The sequence below is a fragment of the Salvelinus namaycush genome, chromosome 15, assembly GCF_016432855.1.
Source record: "Salvelinus namaycush isolate Seneca chromosome 15, SaNama_1.0, whole genome shotgun sequence".
Lineage (NCBI taxonomy): Eukaryota > Metazoa > Chordata > Actinopteri > Salmoniformes > Salmonidae > Salvelinus > Salvelinus namaycush.
Window position 1 is genome coordinate 27026338 of NC_052321.1, and position 27829 is coordinate 27054166.

General features: G+C 42.3%; 1 protein-coding gene across 1 annotated transcript; it reads right to left on the reverse strand.

Moving 5' to 3' along the window:
* Positions 1 to 767: 767 nt before the first annotated feature.
* lclat1 (lysocardiolipin acyltransferase 1) lies at positions 768 to 26734 on the reverse strand. Its single transcript, XM_039009675.1, has 6 exons — positions 26424 to 26734; positions 4123 to 4292; positions 3670 to 3868; positions 3397 to 3543; positions 2968 to 3084; positions 768 to 2188 (listed from the first exon to the last, which is right to left on the reverse strand). The coding sequence occupies exons 2-6, from the start codon at positions 4288 to 4290 to the stop codon at positions 1668 to 1670; spliced, it is 1152 nt and encodes a 383-aa protein (XP_038865603.1). The 5' UTR covers positions 4291 to 4292; positions 26424 to 26734; the 3' UTR covers positions 768 to 1667.
* Positions 26735 to 27829: the final 1095 nt, after the last annotated feature.

Below are 27829 nucleotides of genomic sequence, written 5' to 3' on the forward strand. Positions count from 1 at the left end.
AAATTGAGTTTAGCACACCGAGAACATCGATGCCAGTTCCCCAGGGAGAGAGGTGGGCATGAGGCTTTTTTGGATTAGGGTGACTTCAAGACCAGTTTTCCACTCCAAGTCTGGTCCTCTGTGGATGCTGTGGTGTGGTGTTGCCCAATGACATTCTTCGACCCTCTTGCGGTTGGTTCCGAAAAAGAGCAGAAAACTAAGATGATTTTATATGTGCTCAGTCACAGATCTCAAATCCTAAATCGTCACCCATTCCATCCAGAGTGCACGATAGTCTTGCTGCAGTCCGCAGTCCACAGCACCTTTGTCAGCAACGCGTGGTGAAAATGCCCTGCCCAGTTTTGGCAGATTACTACATTCTGTTTGGTTCCTTCTTATATCACATGGCCAATTCTTGCCTTTGGATTTCCTCCTGCAAAAGCAATTTTTTCCAGCATGCATACAAAAATCATCAGGTTTATCAAGAGTTAAACAATGAAAACAGCTTAACTTATAAAGGCTTAAAGCTGCAATATGTAACTTTTTGGGCAACCTGACCAAATTCACATAGAAATGTGAGTTATAGATCTGTCTTTATCATTGAAAGCAAGTCTAAGAAGCCGTAGATCTGTTCTATATGCACTATTTCTATGCTTCCCGTTAAGTTTTGTTTATGCATCTTTTACTTTCGGTTTTGTACACCAGCTTCAAAACAGCTGAAAATACAATATTTTTGGTTATTGAAAATATATTTCACTGCAGTTCAGATGGTACAATGATATGCTACACTATACATTGCTTTGTCACAAACTGAAATTTGGCAAACTATTAGAATTTTAGCAACCAGGGAATGGCAAAGCAATTTCTGCATATTGCACCTTTAATGTAAATGGCATGACAGTGACCTTAATGTCTTAAGAGTGTTCAGATTCAACGCCAGTAAACAATTCTACACTAAGTGTATAACTGACTCATCGCTTGGACAGATAACATTCATTTCTACCGGTAATCATTTTTTGTTGGCTAATGATTGCTTGCGGAAAACAGTGATTCATTTGGCTAGACTAATGGATAATCTACATTGGCTAAACACAGAACAATAACGGTTAAAATATGGACTAAAATAATCACAGCATACACACATCTAATGTATGAGTGCTATGTATATGGCTCTGTTCCATCACTTAAAATAAATAAATACATAACCATGGAAACACGCAAAACAATAATAAAATCAATTTAAAACACATGGCTAAGACATTATATTCTGTATATGAAACCCATACACATGTATGGACACTGGTTCTAACACGATACGAAATATAAACATAAGAACAAAAAGGATGACCAATGATAGTCCTCTTAATTGTAGACAGCAAAGGTGCTAGACAGTCAGACACATGAAGGCTTTACAGCGTAATGGCTGTGATGAGCTACTATGACTCCAGCAAGCCAGCAAGAAGAACAACATTCATTCTTTCCTGTGTTTTTTTTCTGCATCCTCAGCCCTGAGGTTAGCTCACCCTAGAAGCCATGCACATTGCCTGCCGGTTCACCCTTTACTCCCTGTGAAGCGAGGGAGATTGCCCATGACCCTCCAGCATATGCACCAAGCCCAACTGTGGACTCAGGCCTAGCATCCCCACTGAACACTGCAGAAACGTTAGCCTCCTGCCGTCCCTTCCTCATCACTCCTTCTTCCCGTCCACCATCTTTTCCTTCTCGTCCCCAGTCACAGACTTCCAGTAGCGATGACAGGCCAGCTCCAGTAGTTCTAGCCCTCCTATCAGCTTCTGCTGGCCGAAGTAGACGCCCATCATCACTAAGAAGTACAGACGGAGCGGGGCCCAGAGCCAGAGGCCTGCGAAGGACAAGGCTATGAAAGAGCTCCAGTAGAACAGAGATGCTGCCTTGATCAGAGCCACGCGGAGCTCCGTCTTACAAGGGGGTACGCGGCACATGCCCTCCCTGTCGAATCCCCGGGGCTCAGCGGCGTAGAAGTCCCTCAGGCGTACCTCCTTCTCTGCCCAGCGCTCCTGAGTCCAGGCCTGCAGGGCGGAAGGGGATGTGGGCAGGGCGGAGGCCTCGTAGCGGCGCACATGGAAGTGGATCTCCCGGGGGAACTGCCCCAGGATCAGGTGGCGCTCCGTCTGAGGGATGTTCTTGGGGTAGGCCACGGTGATGTCATGGACGGCATCCAGGTTGTCTCCTGTAAAGGAGGGGAGGTATGCATGACCGACGTGCATCTTTATTTTAACCGTGGGGTTTGTGTAGATGCTGATGCAGAAGATCCATATCCTTGAGTCAAATGTAACTAACTAAGTATATTGCGGACATGCTTGCCTCCCACACTGAGCACTATATCATTCCTGTCTCTTAAATAAGCCTGCAGCCCCACTCCCATACCACACAATGAGCCGGGACCTGAGTGAAATATCAGCCTGGGAGGATGACACGACACCTGCCAGCCCTGAGCTCCCACCGACTCCCTACTGTACTGTATGAGAGTCAGTGGATATAAATAGGCCAGGGGCACAGCGCACTCAGACAAAGACCACCTAGATAACATGTCAATCACCAGAGGTGAGGGAACAGGGCTAAGTCCGATGACATCACTGTGGTTCAGAACACCTGCTTGGTGAGTTAGTGCCCAGCTAAGCGCCGCAGGCGGCGGTATTTAAGACTGATGGAAGGCTGCCAGGATTAGCTCACAGGGCAATATGAGATGCCTTGGGGTGCTGTAATGTGTCACAGTGTTGATGAAGTACTAGTCTGAGATTCCTAAAGAAAAACAGGTAACACTGATGTAGCTTGTTATAATTCCTTCACGCTTGAGTCATTTGACATAGGCTAACTGTTGTCATAACAAGTGATGACAGATGATTACAATACAAACAGCCAGTAAAACACCCTTGGTTTCACCTTACTGTATGTTACAGCAACATGAGTAAAAAATGACAGTAAATATAGAAAAAGTTAACCCCTGACCTTTGCGGAGAGTGTCCACGATGAAGGTGAATCCAGTGGTGCGGGGGTGCAGCACATACTCAAACTTAGGCAGGCCGTTCTTTTCAGCAAAGTCATCACTTCTTGCTCTAGTGTAGTCTGCAGGAGAGAGAAAAACAGAAAATGAGAAGTAGGCTCAATAATATTGTTAGCATCTAGGATAATTGACTGTCATAAATTACATTTCTTGGATAGGGTTTAGCACACTACTGTAAAAGTGAGAGAACATTGGTCATATACCAAACATCACCAATTATGTAGTGTTGTCGCTTGTCATGATGTGTGTTTTGTCCTATATTTATATTTTTAATCCCAGCCCCCTTCCCCGAAGGAGGCCTTTTGCCAGGCCGTTATTGTAAATAAGAATTTGCCCTGGTTGGCTAAGTGACTGTTGTCACTGAAAGCTGTTACCGGTGAGGTCAGTGCCCTCAGGGAAGAGGAGGAGCTGCAGGGGCTCTCTGATGTCACAGAAGTACTCTAGCATATTCTCCATGTGGCTGCGGTCCTCCTCCCACCGACGCTTGATGAAGATGAAGCAGGCCACCTGCATGGCCCAGCCTGACGCAAATTAACCAGATTAATGCCATTTAGCACTCTTTTATCCAAAGCAACTTACAGTCGTGTGTATACATTTTTTTCACTGTGTAACCCATGCTGAGGTGTATGTGTGTTGCCTACACCCACCGAAGCCTGGCACAACTTTGAGGGCGGCCTTGAGGCAGATTTTCTCCAGTCGCAGGTAGCTGTACCTCAGCAGGCAACACCACAGGAACATCCAGTCCAGACGCGTCCGGTGGTTCATGATGATCACACTGCGCTCCCCTGGGATGAAGCCATCACCCGTGATCACCACCTTCACCCCAAACACCAGCTCCAGCAGGGCCTGCACAGGGGTAGGGAGGGGGCGGGAGGTACGTAGGAACAGGAAGACTCATTTAATTTGGTTCCAAAACACAGACACCAAGAATAGTACAAAACAAAGTCAGTGAGAGGTCAAAGAACATCAAGACAAGAGATCAAAGAATGTTAGGTCAAAACCAAAAAGGCGAAACAGTTTTCAAACAAAGGTGATAAGAGACACAAGTGGATGCAGACATAAGGAACACAGAGAGACAGATAAGGGGTAAGATGACTCACCACGGGCAGGGTGAGCCAGGTGGCCACAATACGGTCTGTGATCCAGCGGTACCAGGAGGGTGACACCAGCATTAGAGGTAGCACAGGGCCCAGCATGAAGATGCTGCCAAAGAAACTGCCCAGAAACAGGGTCACCACAAAGTACAGCCCACGCACAGACACCGCCATACCTGGGAAGGAGAGAGATTACTTCATATTTATATTTGGACTCTCCTTATGCATCAGTGAAGACAACTTGTTAGTTCACTACAGTATTAAACTGATCATGAAGGAGATACGTAGGATAAACACTTCCAGAGTAGGCTAATCAATTCTGCCAAAATCCTATGTTGATGTGGAACTACAAGTTTGGGCGTACTGAGGAAGGATTGGATTAATCATGAACCAACCTAACGTAAGACAAAATGGAGTTATGTCCTCATCAAAAGCAAACCCTCATGTTCTGTGGATCTTCCTACATTTCCACACAAACAGTGGAAAAACCAAGGCAGACATTCCTATTGTGGAATGTAAATAGGGGTCGGAGCCAGGGGTTTCTTACTGCTAAAATGCTGTGATCAGGGAACTGGATTTTATGCAGCTCGCCAACAACCTCATCTTAGACCTGAATATTTCACATTTTCACTGAATAGCCTAAATATATTTGCATATAAACCAGCCTACTAGAGTTGTGTCTTTTGTTGGATCATGCTTGTGAGAATGATGTTATCTGGAGCCCACTCAATACTGGCATCATATTCCACTTTCTTTTAAAAGCTACTGCTGTTTTACAGTCGGTGGTCTTTATTATAAAATCAGTATAACATGACAGACATACTGTAACATAAACATGCAGAAATTCAAAACCCAGTAATGAGACTGACGGAAAATCTCCAGATGATATCTAGTCTTGCCCCTTTGTCTACTAGTGTTAATAGAAATCAGTTGCTGAGTGGAGTGTATCAGATTTAGGTTTATGGGGCATCTACTTTGTGCATGACAAGTAATTTTTCCAACAATTGTTTACCGATTATTTCACTGTATCACAATTCCAGTGGGTCAGAAATGTACATACACTAAGTTCACTGTGCCTTTAAACAGCTTGGAAAATTCCAGAAAATTATGTCATGGCTTTAGAAGCTTCTGATAGGCTAATTGACATCATTTGAGTCAATTGGAGGTGTACCTGTGGATGTATTTCAAGGCCTACCTTCAAACTCAGTGCCTCTGCTTGACATCATGGGAAAATCAAACGAAATCAGCCAAGACCTCAGAAAAAAGATTGTAGACCTCCACAAGTCTGGTTCTTCCTTGGGAGCAATTTCCAAAACGCCTGAAGGTACTACGTTCATCTGTACAAACAATAGTACGCAAGTATAAACACCATGGGAACACGCAGCCGTCATACCGCTCAGGAAGGAGATGCTTTCTGTCTCCTAGAGATGAACGTATTTTGGTGCGAAAAGTGCAAATCAATCTCAGAACAGCAAAGGACCTTGTGAAGATGCTGGAGGAAACACGTACAAATGTATCTATATCCACAGTAAAACGAGTCCTATATCGACATAACCCGAAAGGCCGCTCAGCAAGGAAGAAGCCACTGCTCCAAAACCACCATAAAAAAAGCCAGACTATGGTTTGCAACTGCACATGGGGACAAAGATTGTACTTTTTGAAGAAATGTCCTCTGGTCTGATGAAACAAAAATAGAACTGTTTGGCCATAATTACCATTGTTATGTTGGAGGAAAAAGGGGGAGGCTTGCAAGCCGAAGAACACCATCCCAACCGTGAAGCACGGGGGTGGCAGCATCATGTTGTGGGGTGCTTTGCTGCAGGAGGGACTGGTGCATTTCACAAAATAGATGGCTTCATGAGGATGGAAAATTATGTGGATATATTGAAGCAACAGCTCAAGACATCAGTCAGGAAGTTAAAGCTTGGTCGCAAATGGGTCTTCCAAATGGACAATGACCCCAAGCATACTTCCAAAGTTTTGGCAAAATGGCTTAAGGACAACAAAGTCAAGGTATTGGAGTGGCCATCACAAAGCCCTGACCTCAATCCTATAGAAAATTTGTGGGCAGAACTGAAAAAGCATGTGCGAGCTAGGAGGCCTACAAACCTGACTCAGTTACACCAGCTCTGTCATGAGCAATGGGCCAAAATTCACCCAACTTCTTGTGGGAAGCTTGTGGAAGGCTACTCGAAATGTTTGATCCAATTTAAACAATTTAAAGGTAATGCTACAAAATACTAATTGAGTATATGTAAACTTCTGACCCACTGGGAATGTGATGAAAGAAATAAAAGCTGAAATAAATCATTCTCTCTACTATTATTCTGACATTTCACATTCTTAAATTAAAGTGGTGATCCTAACTGACCTAAGACAGGGCATTTTTACTCGGATTAAATGTCAGGAATTGTGAAAAACTGAGTTTAAATGTATTTGGCTAAGGTGTATGTAAACTTCCGACTTGAGAACAAGTTCTCATTTACAGTTTAACTGGCCTACCTGGTTAAATAAAGGTGGAAAAAATATATATACAGTGGGGCATAAAAGTACTGTATTTAGTCAGCCACCAATTGTGCAAGTTCTCCCACTTAAAAAGATGAGAGAGGCCTGTAATTTTAATCATAGGTACACTTCAACTATGACAGACAAAATGAGAAAAAAAAATCCAGAAAATTACAATGTAGGATTTTTAATTAATTAATTTGCAAATTATGGTGGAAAATAAGTATTTGGTCACCTACAAACAAGCAAGATTTCTGGCTCTCACAGACCTGTAACTTCTTCTTTAAGAGGCTCCTCTGTCCTCCACTCGTTACCTGTATTAATGGCACCTGTTTGAACTTGTTATCAGTATAAAAGACACCTGTCCACAACCTCAAACTTATTTCACTGTACAGCCTTACCTATGGATTGTGGATAAATTACATGGGGTATCAGTCTACTCAGTGACACCCAAAGAACATTAGCGTCGTCGATCTTATCGACTCTAAACAACCGAATTGAGCCATATATGTCAACCTATGTCCCGCGATAAGAGCTACAATGCTAATATTGGCATAAACTCTTCAGTTCTGTGGGTCACAGAGTAGACTGATACCCCATTTCATTGCTTTACATTCCAACCTTGTTTAAATATTGGCTTGCACATGCAATTTCAGAACACACATCCTTCTATAATACAACTGTGTTTTTTGAAGTGTCAAATTAAAAGCTTATTTAACGCGTCAAATAGTGTTATTGTCAAATAGTGTTATTTGACACGCAAAGACCCAAACGGTGTTCCAAAGTATGTTGTGAAGCTAATAGCAGTAACGCTATTACTGTGTAACTCCGGTAGGGCAACATCTGAAAAATAGCGCACTTGGTAGTGTGTACCGGTGCTCAACCAGTCGTGAAGGCCAACATCACCCACGACAGAACGGTTAATTGTCAAGGGCAATCAATTCCATTATCTTGGCTTTAATGGATTTTGCCTTTGAGTTGTCTCGCTGAAATATTCTTACTCTTTCAAATGCTCGATCTACATATCAGACATGGGCTAGGTTAGGAATGCTGTGTTGCACGTGTAGCGCAACATTTTATGTGGCGTCATTACGTCATATAGGTATGCACGTCAGCTTTGACATCAGTTTTGCACATCGGCGTTAAACTATACATCTGGCCAATACGGAAGTTGGCATTTTTAGCTAATATCGACTGATTCCGATATGTTCACCGATATAACGTGCTTCCCTAATTGTTCCTTCCTTAACCCATAGAGTCCCACCAAGTTGACCATTTTAAAATGGTGGAAGCCATTGGCAATGTCCATGCCAAAATGTGTTTTATCCATCTAGAGTCCTCTATCGAATTCTATGGAAAGTTTAAAGTTCCTTAGTGTCCACATCACCAAAAAACTATCATGGTCCAAACACACCAAGAAAGTTGTGAAGAGGGCACGACAACACCTTTCCCCCTCAGGAGACTGAAAAGATTTGTCATGGGTCCCCAGATCCTCAAAAAGATCTACAGCTGTACAATCAAGAGCATCCTGACCGGTTGCATCACTGCCTGGTATGGTAACTGCTCGGCATCTGACCGCAAGGCGCTACAGAGGGTAGTGCATACAGCCCAGTACATTACTGGGCCTAAGCTTCCTACCATCCAGGACCAATATACTAGGCGGTGTCAGAGGAAGCCCCAAAAGATTGTCAAAGACTCCAGTCACCGAAGTCAGACTCTTCTCTCTGCTACCGCACGGCAAGCGGTACCGGAATGCCAAGTCTAGGTCCAAAAGGTCCTTAACAGCTTCTACCCTGCATCGGCAGCAAATCAAAATGTATTGGTCACAGATGTTAATAAGAGTGTAGCGAAATGCTTGTGCATTTCCAACGGTGCAGTAATATCTAACAATTCCCAACAACAACCTAATACACACAAATCTAAAAGGGTGAATGAGAATATGTACATATAAGTATATGGATGAGCGACAGCCGAGCGGCATAGGCAAGGTGCAGTGGATGGTATAAAATACAGTATATGCATGTGATATGAGTAATGTAAGGCATGTAAACATTAAAGTGGCATTATTTAAAGTGGAATTGTTTAAAGTGACCAGTGATCCATTTATTAAAGTGTCCAGTGATTGGGTCTCAATGTGGGCAGGAGCCTCTCTGAGTTGGTGATTGCTGTTTAGCCGTCTGATGGCCTTGAGATAGAAGCCGTTTCTCAATCTCTCGGTCCCAGCTTTGATGCAACTGTACTGACCTCGCCTTCTGGATGATAGCGGTGTGAACAGGCAGTGGCTCGGGTGGTTGTTGTCTTTGATGAGCTTTTTGGCCTTCCTGTGACATCAGGTGCTGTAGGTGTCATGGAGGGCAGGTAGTTTGCCCCCGGTGATGCGTTGTGCAGACCGTGCCACCCTCTGGAGAGCCTTGCGGTTGAGGGCGGTGCAGTTGCCGTACCAGGCTGTGATACAGCCCGACAGGATTCTCTCGATTGTGCATCTGTAAAAGTTTGCCAGGGTTTTAGATGACAAGCCTCCTGAGATTGAAGAGGCACTGTTGCGCTTTCTTCACCACACTATCTGTGTGGGTGGACAATTTCAGTTTGTCTGTGATGTGTATGCGCCCAGGAACTTAAAACGTTCCACCTTCTCCACTGCGGACCCTTCAATGGGGGGGGGGGCTCCCTCTGCTGTTTCCTGAAGTCCACAATCATCTCCTTTGTTTTGTTGACGCCACACTCCGAGTGCCCTCACCTCCCTGTAGGCTGTCTCGTTGTTGTTGGTGATCAAGCCCACTACTGTTGTGTCGTCTGCAAACTTGATGATTGAGTTGGAGGCATGCATGGCCACGCAGTCATGGGTAAACAGGGAGTATAGGAGAGGGCTGAGCACACACACACACTTGTGGGGCCCCAGTGTTGAGGGTCAGTGAAGTGGAGATGTTGTTTCCTACCTTCACCAACTGGGGCGGCCAGTCAGAAAGTCCAGGAAACTGCCAAAACTTTTAATTTAATCAATTGACACCCCCCCCCCCCCCTCCCCTTTTGTTTTTACACTGCTGCTACTCACTGTTTATTATCTATTCATAGTCACGTTACCCCTACTTACATGTAAAAATGACCTCAACTAACCTGTACCCCCACACATTGACTCTGTACCAGTACCCGCTGTATATAGCCTCATGATTGTTATTTTATTGTATAACTTCATTTATTTATTTAGTAAATATTTTATTAACTCTATTTTCTCAAAACTGCATTGTTGGTTAAGGGCTTGTAAGTAAGCATTTTACAGTAAGGTGTTGTACACCTGTTGTATTCAGCACATGTGACAAATTATTTTATTTGAAACCCAACAGGTGGGACAAACTTTCCCAGAACTACTGTTAGGTGTCAGCTACTGGCCTAAAAATTGGGATGCTACGCATGTGCTTTGGATAAAAGTATAAGCCTCTGCTCGACCAAGCAGGTGTTTCACCTCTGGTTCACGCTCCTCCACCTCAATTACCGCTGTTATTGCACAAATCTCCCAGTCCCAACCCCCCTCTTGTCATTACCACCATGCATAGCAACAGCATGACACAGCAGCTCTCACAGCAGCAGCATGCAACGTGGATGATAGACTGGTGCACTAACAACTCAGGTGTGTGTCATACAAAGCCAGGATTGGGGTTTAAAAGTTGTTTTTTAACATGAAGCGTGGCAGAGGTGAGGAACACCCTGGCTCAGCACAACTACACCTCCCCTGTTACTGCTCTCTCCCACAACTTACTCCCAACACACACGCTTAAGAGCACACACAGGAAGTGGGGAGGACACACCTTTAGGGTCCTCTGAGGATGAGAGGTGAAAAGTGGAGTATTTCTGTCTGCGCCACTCGGGTCTAAGGCACTGCATCTCAATGGTAGAGGAGTCACTAGAGACACCCTGGTTCGAATCAAGGCTGTAACACAACCAGCCATGATTGGGAGTCCCATAGGGCGGCGCACAATTGGCCCAGCGTCGTCCGGGTTTGGCCAGTGTACGCCGTCATTGTAAATAAGAATTTGTTTTTAACTGACTTGCCTAGTTAAATAAAGGTTCAATTTAAAGGCACTTTTGTGGTGGGGGGGGGAAACTGATTGGCTGCGTCCCTGCCCAATCATGTGAAATCCATAGATTAGGGCCTAATTACATTTATTTCAATCGACTGATTTGCTTATTCAGCAACAACAAAAAATTACATATCCAGTAGCTCTCCTGGAGATATTATGCTGTAACAGACTAACCAAAAAGTCTTATAAAATAATTCCCTCATTCAGTGATTCAGGTATCAAATGTCTATACTTCGAAGCAAGGTAGCTAAGCGGGAGGGCTTGAGACTGACTTTTTCCAGTGCCAAGTAACACATGAAAGAAGTCAGCTATTTCATTTAGCATGTTCAGGGAATGCACAATGGACATTTATGTCAAAATAGGATCCTGATACCTTGAGAGATTAATTTGCCTGCATGTTTTTTCTACATATTGGCCTAGGCTATTTTACACATAATTTACCACCAGAGGAAGTGGGAACTCAAAACACATTAGCTAGATTGCAAACTCTGAATATGATATTGTTGCTATTTAGCCATGGAATTGATCTAACAGTAAACTGTAATGTCCTGCAAAAGCATCCCTTTTGTAGGCCAATATAGGCTATTTGTGGTATTCACCGCAAATGCCCTCTGCTCTCATTTGGCGCTTCATCTCAATTACATGGTAGTGTGGTGCTATTTCCTCTATATTGACAGTTAAGAAATAATTGTTATACTCACATAAAGCAGAGACTCAACTCCAACAGTTTTAAAAACTTTCGCTCACTGTCAGTATGCTTGCTTTACTCAGTGTGCAAAAGGGTGGAGCAGGAGTGAAGCGAAAAAGGGACAAGGCATACACTTTCATTGCAGGAAATGACTTGCCTAGTTAAATAAAAGGTTAAATAAAATATTTAAAAAAATACAAATTCTGCACATTACTGTTGACCAAAATGTTTTTTAAACCCCAAAATCAGCAGGAACATTGTGTCACCTAATCACCGATGTCAGCAAAATTGCATTGGTAAGAGGAAGGCAACGTCAGAAATGTTTGGTTTATTGTCCCAGCTCTAGTTCAGTGTTTTTCCTATAATTTTTTCAGCAGCTGTGGCAAACTTAGCGTGGGGCACGGCTTTAGAGGTCGCAGAGAGAAAATGTTGCCGTTTTGAATTTACATTTTCTGCAATTCTACATGTTTTGACATGGGTGAAAATAAAATTTCAGTTACGCTCCCCAATCCACATTAACGGGGCCGCAGTGGAGAAGGTGAAAAGCTCATCAGTGTGCACGTCACTGACAATCTGAAATGGTCCACCCACACAGACAGTGTGTGTGGTGTAGGTGAAACAGCGCCTCTTCAACCTCAGGAGGCTGAAGAAATTTGTTTGGGCCCATAAGACCCTCAAACTTTCACAGATGCACCATTGAGAGCATCTGGTCCTGCTGTATCACCGCCTGGTACATCAACTGCACCGCCTACAACCGTAGCGCTCTCCAGAGGGTGGTACGGTCTGTCCAACACGTCACCGGGGGCTCACTGCCTGCATCTACAGCACCCGGTGTCACAGGAAGGCCAAGAAGGTCATCAAGGACCTCAGCCATGGCCTGTTCAACCTGCTACCATCAAGAAGTCGAGGTAAGTACAGGTGCATCAAAGCTGGTCCCGAGAAACTGTAAAACAGCTTATATGTCAAGGCCATCAGTCTGTTAAAGAGACACCACTAGCCAGCCCCTGCCCAGTACAATGCCATGAACTTTAGGTCACTGTCACTAGACGGCTACCACCCGGTTACTCTTCCATGTACCTTAGAGGCTGCTGCCCTATGTACGTAGTCATGGAACACTGGTCACTTAAAATAAATGTTTACATACTGTTTTACCCACTTGATGGACCCGACAGAGGGCTGCCTCGCTTCTAGTCCTTACAAGCATTTCGCTACACTCGCAAATAACATCTGCTAACCATGTGTATGTGACCAATAAAATTAGATTTGACTTCATATGTACAGTGCATTTGGAAAGTATTCAGACCAATTGACATCATGCTGTGGGTTTGTTTTTCAGCAGCAGGGACTGGGAGACTAGTCAGGATCGAGGGAACGATGAACGGAGCAAAATACAGAAAGATCCTTGAGAAAAACCTGCTCAGGACCTCAGACTGGGGCGACGGTTCACCTTCCAACAGGACAACAACCCTAAGCACACAGCCAAGACAACACAGGAGTGGCTTTGGGACAAGGCTCTGAAAGTGGCCTAGCCAGAGCCCGGACTTGAACCTGATCGAACATCTTTGGAGAAACCTGAAAATAGCTGTGCAGCTACGCTGCCCATCCAACCTGACAGAGCTTGAAGGGATCTGCAGAGAAGAATCACTGCCAAAAGGAGCTTTAACAAAGTACTGAGTAAAGGGCTTGAATACTTATGTGAATTTCATATAAGTTACGTTTTTAATAAATGTGCAAAAATATTTTTTTTTGCTTTGTCATTATGGGGTATTGTGTTGAGGGGGGAAAAATTATCATTTTTAGAAAAGGCTAAAGTAACAAAATGTGGAAAAGTGAAGGAGTCTGAATACTTTCCAAATGCACTGTATATTTATACTCCGGACTCTCTAACATTGCTCAACCTAATATTTATTAATTCCATTCTTTTGTTTTTAACATGTGTCTATTGTTAGATATTACTGCACTGTTGGAGCTAGAACACACAAGCATTTTGCTACACCCTCAATAACATCTAAATGTGTGTATGCAACCAATAAAATGTGAGTTAAATCAAATTTCCTACAATACTACACATTTTGCCATGGGGTGGAGAAAACATTTTACAGTTTTAAAAAGAGAGTGCCTTTAAAAAGCAATGAATCCCTTTGAAAACGGCCTATTGAAAACAGTTATTCTAGTGTCGACATTGACTACAAAGTGTAAATAGGTTCATTTTGTCTGAAATGGAGTTTGGCACATCCGTGCGTCACAACAGGTAAATGAAGGTTGGGTTTTGATTTGACGATGTCCATTTGCCCACTAACATTGGGTGAACAGCTGCAGTGATTGCACTCTATCCAATAGCATAGACAATGAGACAGACCTGCCCAGCAGCTCAGACTTTGTTTACATAAGACAACACTTTTTTTTTTTACTTGAGAAATACAGCGCCAAACACCTTAGTTAGATGTAAAATTGCACAACCAAAACATCCTCAGCAAAAATAAACATTTATTAGATGTCTTGAGTCATCTTGGTTTCATTCTGGGGATTTTGAGGAAGTGAAATAGGCTTCAGTGTCTCATGGGGGACAAATATAATTAATATAATAAACCAAAAGCAGAATCGGTCAGGAAACACACCAAGACTGAAATATGGTTTTTCTAATGAGCAACAAAATAACACACATGCCTATTGGAGTGTTCAGCTCTTTAATGCTAGTTTCCTGTAATTCTACACATTGTCATCAGAGTGACTCAAACGTTTTCACAAAAATTAAAAATGGGGACCATGACATTTTTGGAATATTAGATTCTACTTGACTGTCTAGTTTTTATTTTAGTGATTGTTAGTTCAAAGACTATGTTATTAAAAAATATATTGCTCCATAAAATGTTATACATACATTGATTTTAGTCATTAAAAAAAATACATAGGGGAAACACTAGTTAGACAATACTATCAAATTGTATAGGCTACCTACCCTGCTTTTAAGGCCTTTTAAAATCTGATAAAAAGGTCAGTCTTAAAATAAAGGACCTGAAGACAACCTGTAATAAAATCATAAGATGAGGTTTGATGAAATGTTTATTCAAATCACCATAGCAATGTCCACAGAGCATTGCCTAAAATATGATCTTGCCTAACTGCAATGCAGAATATTTGCTGTTAGTCTGACCCTGCATACTCTGGCAATGGTATTGCATTCCAGTCTGAGTCTAGACCAGATATCACCATAGAGCAAATGGAAATGAGAGCTCAACCATGTCTAAACAGCAAGCTGAGTCTTGCCCATTCTTGGTTCTCTGCTCTCTAAACCATAGCCTAAGTAATTACATTTAATTTCTTCCATTTTAGTAATTTGGCATACTTCTATTCAGAGCGACTTATAGTAGTGAGTGCATACATTTTTCGTACTGGTCCCGTGGGAATCGAACTGTGGCATTGCAAGTGCCATGCTCTACCAACTGAGCCACACGGGCCCCTAACTGAACTAGTGAGTTAGTCTAGCTGAACAGTTGCAGTGGAAAAACAGAGGACTTCTACCCCTGGGTTCCATCACCACTATGCTCACAGCTAATTGCTGCAGTCTGATGAGCTGTGCAGTTTGCAGGGAGTGAAGGGTTAGTCAGTGGGGGGAGAAAAAAACAACACTTTAATGACTTGTTTCCATTGGATCTCCGATAAAGGTCAGGGAGAGTGAAAGGCTTAGTTGTGCTAATGATCAATACACAGCAGGAATCAACATACAGGGCTGCCCGCTGGCCCGGGGAGGTTTTGGAAACCCTCCAGGGCCTGGTTTCCCGATAGCAATGGAATTTAGGCTTACGAGTGTTTTAACGATGCATATTTCCTACAACCGTCAAAGATGTAACATGAATCCCAGAACACCACCTAAAGAGAACGTTCTCTCATTGCGTCGTTGAGGCATGTGTCGATACTGATTGAATCAAAAAGGCAGCACTGCCCTTGGGTCAGCTTTCTCCATTCAAAAATCTTACCTTAACAGAATTATTCCACAATACTGACAACGAATTAGCTCCTAGAGATATATGATCAAATATGGTTGCAAATACTGGCTTATTCTAATGCTTACTAGGGTTGCAAAGGGTCGGAAACTCTCAGAAAACTTTCAATGGGAAGTTTTGGGGAATTTTGGGGAATTTTGCTAAATTCATTTAAAAAAATTGCTTATAACAGTGAACCTTTTTTTGTGGTATAAGAATAATACAATTCTAGGTCTTGTGGCATATTTTGGTTAAACTGTCCCCAAGTCAATGGAATTGCAACCCTCTGCATGCACAGTGCATTCTTCCATCACATGTACAGCTGATTCTCAAGATCTCGCACACTAATGAGATGCTATTGAGCCCACACTACTACACTGTCTGAGCCAAGGACTTCATTCTTTCTGTAAGTTTTGATTACAATACTGGGTGGGGTGAATATATTTTATATGACATACATGATTTTTTGTTAACTAGTAAATAGTTGCCTACTGCAAAGTGTGTTAAATCATTTCCAACTTGTTAACAATTTCTGCTAGTTAGTTTTTGCTACCATGTGGGTTTTAGCTTGCTTAAGCCTGCTAACTGAGGAGTGTTAATTCACCTGTTTCCATACACGTTTCATTTTAAAACATCTAACTACCTAACTGTTTACCTGTACATGGAATTGTATTAGGTTTTTCCCCCTACATTTCCCCCCAATCTTTACAGGAAAATGCCACGGGTAATATCTGATGTGTGGAGACATTTCATTGCAGCTAATGTAGAACGAAAAGCGGTGTACATTTGCAAATACTGTGCCAAATCATATGTGAAGAATCTGGCCAAGTGCATAAAGTTCCCTCAGCGCTCACAACCTGTGACAAAAGTCCCTCTTCTTCTATTCGAGGTGAAAATGATGAATCAGACACCTTATCGATAGCAACAGCTCATGGTCCTCCTGGAATTAGAAGTTTTTTTGACTCAATGGAGGAACGTAGTCAGAGAAATGCTGATTAATGTCTTGCTTGAGCTGTGTACGCAACTGGTTCACCTCTGATGCTCACAGGCAATGTTTATTGGAAGAGATTTCTGAATGTTCTTTGCCCCGCATACATCCCTCCAACCAGACATGCTTTATCTACTAATTTGCTGGATGCAGAGTTCAACAGAATTCAAGTGAAGGTCAAGCAAATCATAGAGAAAGCAGACTGTATTGCAGTCATCTCTGATGGGTGGTCGAATGTTTGTGGGCAAGGAATAATTAACTACATCATCTCCACCCTCAACCACTATTCTACAAGAGCACAGACAAGGGACAACAGACACACCGGTCTGTACATTGCAGATGAGCTGAAGGCAGCCATCAATGACCTTGGGCCACAGAAGGTATTTGCACTGTTGACAGACAATGCTGTGAACATGAAGGCTGCTTGGTCTAAAGTGGAGGAGTCCTACCCTCACGTCACACCCATTGGCTGTGCTGCTCATGCATTGAATCTGCTCCTCAACGACATCATGGCACTGAAAACAATGGATACACTACAAGAGAGCCAAGGAAATGGTTAGGTATGTGAAGGGTCCTCAAGTTATTGCAGCAATCTACCTCACCAAGCAAAGTGAGCAGAATAAGATCACCACATTGAAGCTGCCCAGCAACACCCGATGGGGGGGTGTTGTCATCATGTTTGACATTCTCCTGGAGGGGAAGGAGTCTCTCCAAGAAATGGCCATATCACAGTCGGTCGATATGGACAGCCCCATCAAGAGGATCCTCCTGGACGATCTATTTTGGGAGAGAGTGGTAAGCAGCCTGAAACCTATAGCAGTAGCCATTGCACAGATTGAGGGAGACAATGCCATCCTGTCTGATGTTCAGACTGCATGCAGATGTAAGAGAAGAAATCCATACTGCCCTGCCCACTTCACTGTTGCTCCAAGCAGAGGAAACTGCAGTTCTGAAATACATCAAAAAGCATGAAGACTTCTGCCTGAAGCGTACATGTCTGACCCCAAGTATGCTGGCAAGAGCATATGTCTGGTGCAGAGCTCAACAAGGCCTATGGTGTCATCACTACCATGTCTCGCCACCTTGGCCTGGATGAGGGCAAGGTTCTTGGCATTCTAGCGAAGTACACTTCCAAGCAAGGGCTTTGGGATGGAGATGAGATATGTTAACATGACTGCCATATTGCATCAGCCACCTGGTGGAAGGGACTTTGTGGATCTGAGGCTCTTTCCCCGGTTGCCTCCATCATCCTCCAAATCCCACCAGCATCAGCCACCTCAGAGCACAACTGGCCCGTGTTTGGGAACACACACACACACCAGGCTGACCAATACAAGGGTTGAAAAGTGGTGGCCATCCGGGCAAATGTGTGGCTTTTTGAGCCTGACAACGAGCCATCCTCAACAAGGTTGGAAAGTGACAGTGAAGATGAGGCCTCAGACTGATGTTCAAGAGGTGGACATTGAGGTCCAGGGAGAAGACATGGAAGCCTGAGAGGAAGACATCCAAAGCTTTAGTTTCTAGACTATCATTTTACAGATGTATGTTGAAAACGTTTTTTGGAGATGCGATGGCTCATTGGGGATCATTCAATATTCCCTTTCTTTTATTCAGTGAAATCATCACATGAAGAGTCAACTCATTTAATTAATGTTCAATTCATAACTAAATAGTTTTTTTTTTATTTCTATTGGAAGGATTTAATTATGTCTACTTATGATAAGGTAAAAGGTTTATGTTTGTCGCCATATGATATGGTAAATATATCCAATGCAAAAAACATCTATATTTAAATGGTATTAATATTAATTCCCATATATTCCCGTTAATTCCCACAGAAAGTTTCCACCTCTGAATATTTCCCAAATTGTGCAACCCTAATGCTTATCCTATAAAAATGCACTAAAGATTTGGTGCATCACTACACACATGATAGTTCATAACGCTCATGATAGTTCAAAAATTAGACGGTAGCTAAACAAAAAACTCAATTAAATTTGAGAACAAGGCTACTTAAATTCTATCACCATATTGATTGCAGCACTTGTACGAGCAATACACTGGATCACTGCTACTCTAACTTCCGCGATGCAAACACGGCCCTCCCCCGCCCTCCCTTCGTCAAATGCTCCTACCGTCCTATAGGCAGAAACTCAAACAGGATGTACCCGTGACTAGAACTATTCAACATTGTTCCTGTACCCAAGAGGGCAAAGAGAACTGAACTAAATGACTATCGCCCCTGTAGCACTCACTTCTGTCATCATGAAGTGCTTTGAGAGACTAGTCAAGGATCATATCACCTCCACCTAGTCCCACTCCAATTTGCATACCGCCCCAACAGGTCCACAGACGATGCAATCGCCATCACACTGCCCTATCCCATCTGGAAAAAAGTAATAACTATGTAAGAATGCTGTTCATTGACTACAGCTCAGCATTCAACACCATAGTTCCCTCAAAGCTCATCATTAAGCTTGAGGCCCTGGGTCTGAACTCTGCCCCTGTGCAATTGGGTCCTGGACTTTGACAGGCCGCCCCCAGGTGGTGAAAGTAGGAAACAACATCACCACGTCTCTGATCCTCAACACTGGGGCCCCACAAGGGTGCGTGCTCAGCCACCCCCTCCTGTACTCCCTGTTCACCCATGACTGCGTGGCCATGCACGCCTCCAATTCAATCAAGTTTGAAGACGACACAACAGTAGTGGGCTTGATTACCAACAACGGCGAGACAGTCTAGAGGGAGGTGGAGAGGGCACTCGGAGTGTGGTGTCAGGAAAACAACCTCTCGCTCAACGTCAACAAAACAAAGGAGATGATTGTGGACTTCAGGAAACAGCAGCGGGAGCACCCACCTATCCACATCGACGGGACAGCAGTGGAGAAGGTGGAAAGTTAAGTACCTCGGCGTACACGTCAGACAAACTGAATTGGTCCACCCACACAGACACACAGTTTGATGAAGGCGCAAAGCGCCTCTTCAACCTCAGGAGGCTGAGGAAATTTGTCGTCACCTAAAACCCTCAAACTTTTACAGATGCACAATTGAGAGCATTCTGTAGGGCTGTATCACCGCCTGGTACGGCAACTGCACCGCCCACAACTGCAAGGCTCTCCAGAGGGTGGTGCGGTCGGCACATTGCATCACCGGGGGCAAACTACCTGCCCTCCAGGACACCCACATCACCTGATGTCACAGGAAGGCCAAAAAGATCAACGACAACCACCCAAGCCACTGCCTGTTCAACCCTAACATTCAGAAGGCGAGGTCAGTACAGGTGCATCAAAGCTGGAACCGAGACAGAAGCTGTTTTTCAATCTCAAGGCCATCAGAATGTTAAACAGCCATCACTAACACAGAGAAGCTGCTGCCTACATACAGACTCTAAATCATTGGCCACTTCAATAAATGGGTCTCTAGTCACTTTACTAACGTTTACGTATCTTGCATTACTCATCTCATATGTATATATTGTTTTATATACCATCTTGCCTATGCTGCTCTGTCATTGATCATCCATATATTTATATGTACATATTCTTATTCCATCCCTTACGTAGATGTGTGTATTAGGTAGTTGTGGAATTGTTAGATATTACTGCACTGTCGGAACTAGAAGCACAAGCATTTCTCTACAGTCGCATTAACATCTGCTAACCATATATACACACACACTAACCATATATACGACCAATAAAATGATAATTTCTATATCATTGAAATACAGTGCATTCGTTAACTATTCAGACCCTTGGACTTCTCACGTTGTTACATTACAGCCTTATTCTAAAATTGATTAAATTGCCCCCCCCCCCCCCCAATCAATCTACACAGAAAACCCCATGACAAAGCAAAATAATTTACAACCAAGAAAAACAAAATAAGAATTCAGACCCTTTCCTCATTACTCTGTTGAAGCACCTTTGGCAGTGAATACAGCCTCGAGTCTTCTTTGGTATGACACTACAAGCTTGACACACCTGTATTTGGGGGAGTTTCTCCCATTCTTCTCTGCAGATCCTCTCAAGCTCTGTCAGGTTGGATGGGGAGCGTTGCTGTACAGCTATTTTCAGGTCTCTCCAGAGGATGTTTGATCGGGTTCAAGTCCGGGCTCTGGCTGGGCCACTCAAGGACAATCAGAGACTTGTTCCGAAGCCACTCCTGCGTTGTCTTGGCTGTGTGCTTAGGGTCGTTGTCCTGTTGGAAGATGAACCGTTGCCCCAGTCTGAGGTCCTGAGCAGGTTATCGTCAAGGATCTTTCTGTACTTTGCTCCATTCATCTTTCCCTCGATCCTGACTAGTCTCCCCGTTCCTGCTGCTGAATTACATCCCCACAGCATGATGCTGCCACAACCATGCTTCACCGTAGGGATGGTGGCAGGTTTCCTCCAGACGTGACGCTTGGCATTCAGGCTAGAGGTTGACCGATTATGATTTTTCAATGCCGATACCGATTATTGGAGGACCCAATTTTTTTTAACGATGCCGATTTTTATACATATTTGTAATAATGACAATTACAATACTGAATGAACACATTTTAACTTAATATAATACATAAATAAAATAAATTTAGTCTCAAATAAATAATGAAACATGTACAATTTGGTTTAAATAACGCAAAAACAGTGTTGAAGAAAGTAAAAGTGCAATACGTGCCATGTAAAAAAGCTAACGTTTAAGTTCCTTGCTCAGAACATATGAAAGCTGGTGGTTCCTTTTAATATGAGTCTTCAATATTCCCAGTTAAGTTCTCTAGGGTATTCGGAATTTTGGATGAAATGCATGCCCAAATTAAACTGCCTGCATCTCGGGCCCAGAAGATATGATATGCATATAACTGGTAGATTTGGATAGACAACACTCTAAAGTTTTCAAAACTGTTAAAATAGTGTCTGTGAGTATAACAGAACTGATTTGGCAGGCGAAAACCTGAGAAAAACCCATTCAGGAAGTAGTTTTTTTTGTTAGTTTTCTATTCAATGCCAATTCAGTATCCATTGACTTAGGACTCAAATTGCAGTTTCTATGCCTTCCACTAGATGTCAACAGTCTTCAGAAATTGTTTCAGGCTTGTATTCTGAAAAATTAAGAAGTAAGAGCAGTCTGAATGAGTGGACCCTGCCGTGTCACAGAGCTTTTTACTGCGCAAGACCGAGAGAGTGCGTTTCTTGTTTACCTTTTAAATTGACCGGTTGAAATATTATCGATTATTTAGGCTAAAAACAACCTGAGGTTTGAATATATACATCATTTGACATGTTTCTATGAACTTTACGGATACAATTTGGATTTCTTTGTCTTCCTGTTTTGACTGCGTTTGAGCCTGTGGATTACTGAAGAAAACGCCAAGTTCTATTGACATCTAGTGGAAGCCGTAGGAAGTGAAAACTCATCCATATCTCGATGTAATTTCATTGGGAGCTTGGTTGAAAATCTAGCAGCCTCAGAAAAAATCCAAACAGGAAGTGGAACTTCCCAGGTTTTTGCCTGCCATATGAGTTCTGTTATACTCACAGACATAATTCAAACAGTTTTAGAAACTTCAGAGTGTTTTCTATCCAATACTAATAATAATATGCATATATTAGTAATATCGATAGTAATATCGTCAACTATGTGTAGTTAACTAGTGATTATGTGAAGATTGATTTTTCTTTATAAGATAAGTTTAATGCTAGCTAGCAACTTATCTTGGCTCCATGCAGCCACAAGGTCCTTTTACGCGAGTACAGCATCAAACAGTTGGTTAGCCTGCCACACAGTCTCCTCGTGGATTGCAAAATAATCGTCTACCAAAAAGTCCTTTAACCGATTATGACATCTTCCCTAATTAAAAATCGGCCATGTCGATTAATTGATTGACCTCTAATTCAGGCCAAAGTGTTCAATCTTGGATTCATCAAATCAAATGTTATTTGTCACATGCGCCGAATACAACAGCCGTAGTAGACCTTACTGTGAAATGCTTACTTATAAGCCCTTAACTTGCACAGCCACTTCAAGTGCAGGGCGCGAAATTCAAAAGATATTTTTTAGAAATATTTAACTTTCACACATTAACAAGTCCAATACAGCAAATGAAAGATAAACATCGTGTGAATCCAGCCAACATGTCCGATTTTTAAAATGTTTTACAGCGAAAACACCACGTATATTTATGTTAGCTCACCACCAAATACAAAAAAGGACAGACATTTTTCACAGCACAGGTAGCATGCACAAAACCAACCTAACTAACCAAGAACCAACCAAACTAACCAAGAAACAACTTCATCAGATGACAGTCTTATAACATGTTATACAATAAATCTATGTTTTGTTCGAAAAATGTGCATATTTGAGGTATAAATCAGTTTTACATTGCAGCTACCATCACAGCTACCGTCACAAATAGCACCGAAGCAGCCAGAGTAATTACAGACATCAACGTGAAATACCTAAATACTCATCATTTCTGAAAAATACATGGTGTAACAGCAAATGAAAGACAAGCATTTTGTGAATCCAGCCAATATTTCCGATATCTTGGTCAATGAACACTAAGGTAACCATCTGTCAGAGGGACCACTCAGTTTGGCCGGGCGGCCAACAGTTTGGCCGGGCCGCCAGCTAGCTCTAGGAAGAGTCTTGGTGGTTCCAAACTTCTTCCATTTAAGAATGATGGAGGCCACTGTGTTCTTGGGGACCTTCAATGCTGCAAAATGTATTTTGTACCCTTCCCTAGTTCTGTGCCTCGACACAATCCTGTCTTCTCTATGGATAATTCATTTGACCTCATTGCTTGGTTTTTGCTCTGACATGCACTGTCAACTGTGGGACCTTATATAGACAGGTGTGGGCTTTCCAAATAATTGAATTTACCACAGATGGATTCCAAACAAGTTGTAGAACCATCTCAAGGATGATCAATGGAAACCGGATGCACCGGAGCTCAATTTCGAGTCTCATAGCAAAAGGGTCTGAATACTTCCTGTTTTTAAACATTTCCTAAACTTTCTAAAAAAAAAAGTTTTTCGCTTTGTCATTATTGGGTATTGTGTGTAGATTGAGGAAAAATGTATAATTTAATCAATTTTAGAATAAGGCGGTAACGTAACAAAATGTTACAAATGTTATTCCAAGCCCTGCACAGCCTGTAGATCTAGTCAGACCATACAGTAGACTAAGGTTGTGGAATACTTTCCAAATGCACTGTATATAGGCCTATACTATAGGTAGTCATCTCAGTTTTCATTTGAAGCATCTTTTTATCCTTCCTTTGTTTGTAACAATTGCAAAGACATTGGGAATTTTGTATTTGTCGTTAACTTATTGGCGGTCACAGAGAGATGGATAAACACGGTGATTCTATGTCTAGCGGAGGTCTGTGTATAAAGTGGTGTGGGAGGGCAAAAGAGCATTACCGACAAACAGCTGTTCTACGAGTCTGGGGAAGGCATTAGATTTACGAGGAACTGCCTGGAGCACAAAAACACCATTAGCCAAACACAATGGTCTCTAGCTTAAAAACCTCTTGAAGCTAGGGGGCTGAATTTTTATGTTTGGAAAAATAACGTTCCCATTGTAAGCTGCCTATTTCTCAGGTCCAGATGCTAGAATATGCATATAATTGACAGAGTAGGATAGAAAACACTCTAAAGTTTCCAAAACTGTCAAAATATTGTCTGTGGGTATAACAGAACTGATTTTGCAGGCGAAAACCTGAGGAAATCCAACCCGGAAGTGACTCTTATTTTGAAAAATCACTGTTCCATTCATTGCCTGCCTTTCGTCCATTTACAGGGATATCAACCAGATTCCTTTTCATGTGGCTTCCTCAGGGTGTGAACAGTCTTTAGACATAGTTTCAAGCTTTTATTCTGAAAAAATGAGCGAGATTTATCAAATCGCGTCAGTGGATGGCCGATGTCCTTCCATTAGTTCATGCGTGCAACACTGGTAGCTAGACATTTTCTTTCTCGCCAGTATTGAATAGTTTAGTCTAGTTGAAATATTATCGATTGTTTGTTAAAAACAACCTGAGGATTGATTATTAAAAACGTTTGACATGTTTCCACGAACTTTACGGATACTATTTGGAATTTCCGTCAAGCCTTGATGACATGCCTAAGGCTGTGGAATACTGAACATAACGCACCAAACAAATTGAGTTTTTTTTATATAAAAATAATCTTTATCAAACAAAAGGAACATTTATTGTGTAACTGCGAGTCTCGTGAGTGCAAACATCCGAAGATCATCAAAGGTAAGCGATTAATTTGATTGCTTTTCTGACTTTCGTGACCAATCTACATTGCTGCTAGGTGATCTTATGTTTTGTCTAGTGATCGATAAACTCACACAAACGCTTGGATTGCTTTCGCTGTAAAGCATATTTTCAAAATCTGACACGACAGGTGGATTAACAACAAGCTAAGCTGTGTTTTGCTATATTGCACTTGTGATTTCTTGAATATAATTTTTTTTAGCATTTTTTTTGTTGAATTTGGCGTTCTGCAATTCAGCGGTTGATGATGAAAATGATCCTGCTAAAGGGATCCGTGCGTCAAGAAGTTTAATAACTAAAATGAACACCCTTTTTTAGATTGCACAGGTTTTATTTATTTTCCCCCTCCAAACAATCAACATAAATATGACACATTGTAATTCAATTATTATCCGCTTTGTGAGATCTTGGCCAAGGCCAGTATTATATATATATATATTTATTTATTTATTTTATTCCAGGCAGTAGCTTTCAGTTGGCACTGGCCCATTTTGCCACTGAGAAATGTACCTGAATTTCAAGCCCTGCACTGCCTGTAGATCTAGTCAGTGTTCATACAGTAGACTAAGGTCAGCCTACTTTCAAAATGAACTGAGAAGATCTCAACAACATTAACTAGGCCTAACTGTGGCCCAATTATTAACCAGTAGTTACAAGTGTGGCATTATCCATGTATCACAGTACAATGTCCATTGCACTTGAATTGCATCACATGGGCTATTCCACCTCAGTAGGTCATCGAAGTCAGGGCAATAGACAGGACACACTGATTGGACTTGAATAGCACAATGGTGCCAGAGTAGTGATGATTTCATATCTGGGAGGTAAACCATCCAGCTAGGGCTCTTATCAGGGTCAGGGAAGTTGGCCAGGATACCGTGCCCACAGAGGCCCACATAAAGCACTGCCTTCCCTCCTCCTGAAAGAAACACATTGTGAAGAACGTGTGTGTGTGTACTGTGAATGTGCATGGATAACAACCTGAAAGTTCTTCAAAAATACCATTAAGAGTGAATAGGCCTAGAAATGCTTGATAATGGACATCACCACTGAGGATTTGCATTGGTGACAGAGGGCATGTGAGTTTATTCATGGGGTCTGCTTAATCACTGTGAAAAACTCATACTGACAGAGAGAAAGCAGTTTAATTCGGTTGATGATTTAGTCTAAACAAAAAAAGGATAGCTAGTAGACTTAATTTGATCATCATGAGCCAAGCCATTTTCGCAATCTAACAGCACACCTTTATTTAAACTCAAAGACAGGGATTATTGGATACAATACTGGATAAATCCTTTCTAGCTACTGGTTGCAATGAAGCCTATTTCTCCACCTTCACATGGAATACTTAGTTCTGCACCCCTGCACAAATTACAATGTGTGTTCCTGTGAAATAGTGTCAGCTGTAAACATAGCTAATTGTTAGGTAACGTTAGTTCTGCATCCCTGCACAAATTACAATGTGTCCTGTGAGATAGTATCGGATGTAAACATAGCCAATTGTTAGCTAGTTTGTTTGTCCAAAAAACAAAACAATACTTTATCTGAAATGTAATCTAAGTAACGTATACGCGTCTGCTTTTCTTTTAGCTGCTTAGCTAACACGCTAAATTAGTTAGCTAGCTCAGCCAGTCCATTACAGCTAGCCTGTTAGCTAGCTAGCCTAACTAACCAATGTTGGCAAGAGTTGGCTTGACAACACTGATTTGCAAACTGTTTCGTACAACAAAGTTTCACTCAATATCAGAGTACTGTGAGAAATGTAACCATAAAACACAAAAAAATTGCCACCCACCTGAATGCTCTTCACACCAAATTCGCTACAATGAGCACCAGTCGGGTGCGGCCAGAAGAAATGTCAACAACTTGGTTGCGACATACTAGCCAGCTAGATAGCTAGCGTTAGCAAGCATAAAACCAGTTGCTGAAGCGAAAACTATTTTTCTGACGCCTGGTTGTAGTAAACGCATGCTAAGTAGAAGCAAAACTATTATTATTGGTTATAAAACTTGCATTTATGAAAGTTAACAGCGCGAGATGGATGCAAGCTTTGCAGCTGTCGCAGCACCAGCTAGCTACCTTTTTACCTCATACTACGACCTCTCAACTTCCAACTCTCACCCGTCACTGCACGCACGCGCCAACAGGGGACGCTGTTTATGTGGGTTGGGTGAGGAAAAGTGGACTGCATGTCTGTATCGAAGGGGACTCGAACAGCTTTCTTAAACTTCCTCTCCTAATCAAACACCAAGCCTTTTAGAGCATTGCAAATGTTCAAGCAAGCATGTGTCATGAGTAGCACTTAGTCAAACGCAAGACTTTCCATGACCTGCTCCCTGTGGCATGCACTTTATCTGAGTGTCTGAGTAGACTGTAGGGGTTGACCAGTAAACTTCTCAAGGGTCAGCGCATTGCTTCAGAGGGAGCATGAAATATGTGCTGTGAAACAACCTCACTGCATTCTGTTTCAATGCCAGCTCTACGGGACTCCCAATCAAGGCCGGTTGTGATACAGCCTGGAATCGAACCAGGGTCTGTTGTAACACCTTTAGGACTGAGATGAAATGCCTTAGACTGCTGCACCACTCAGGAGCCCCTAATGGTGCCTGCAAGCTCAAGCTGAAGAAGAAAACCCGTGATCACCTGATCCATCATTAGTGCCACATAAGTATTTAAGCTAATGCACCATTTTAAGAGGTGACACAATAAGTCCCTCCTGAAATAGCCTACGTGGCTTTTAATTAAACATGTCAATGTGACACTCAGCGGTAGGCTACCCTTCCATGTCTCAGAAGAAATAGATTCTTAATGCAAAACCTGGATGTTAAATAGGGTGAAAATATCTGTAATAACATTCAATATATTCATAACAGTGCAAGAACATAATCATTTCACTTTGTCTGTGATGTACCCCAGCTGTGAGAGAAACAGATAATGTATTTTTTCAGGCATTGGACAGTGTTTTGGGTTTCATTTCAAATGAGTCTAGCTATAGATAGCGCTCTAGCGATGATTTATTGGAGAGGAAAAAAATATCTTATGTTTAAAAAAAAAAAGTACATTCTTGTCCCTTCTGACCCCTTGTGCTTTTTGGGATAAGAGAGAGGAGAGGAGAAAGGGGAGCATGGGGTTCAGAAAAGGAACAGGGATGATTTAACTCAAGTCTTATTCTCTTTCACCCTACACTGTATATACTGTATT

Excerpts from the sequence above, each read along its gene's own strand:
- lclat1 (XM_039009675.1), bottom strand. The coding sequence starts at position 4,290 with ATGGCGGTGTCTGTGCGTGGGCTGTACTTTGTGGTGACCCTGTTTCTG. Across the intron at positions 3,544-3,669 it reads CAAAGTTGTGCCAGGCTTCG|GCTGGGCCATGCAGGTGGCC; the intron begins GTGGGTGTAGGC and ends AATTTGCGTCAG. Across the intron at positions 3,085-3,396 it reads TGAGGGCACTGACCTCACCG|ACTACACTAGAGCAAGAAGT; the intron begins GTAACAGCTTTC and ends TCTCTCCTGCAG.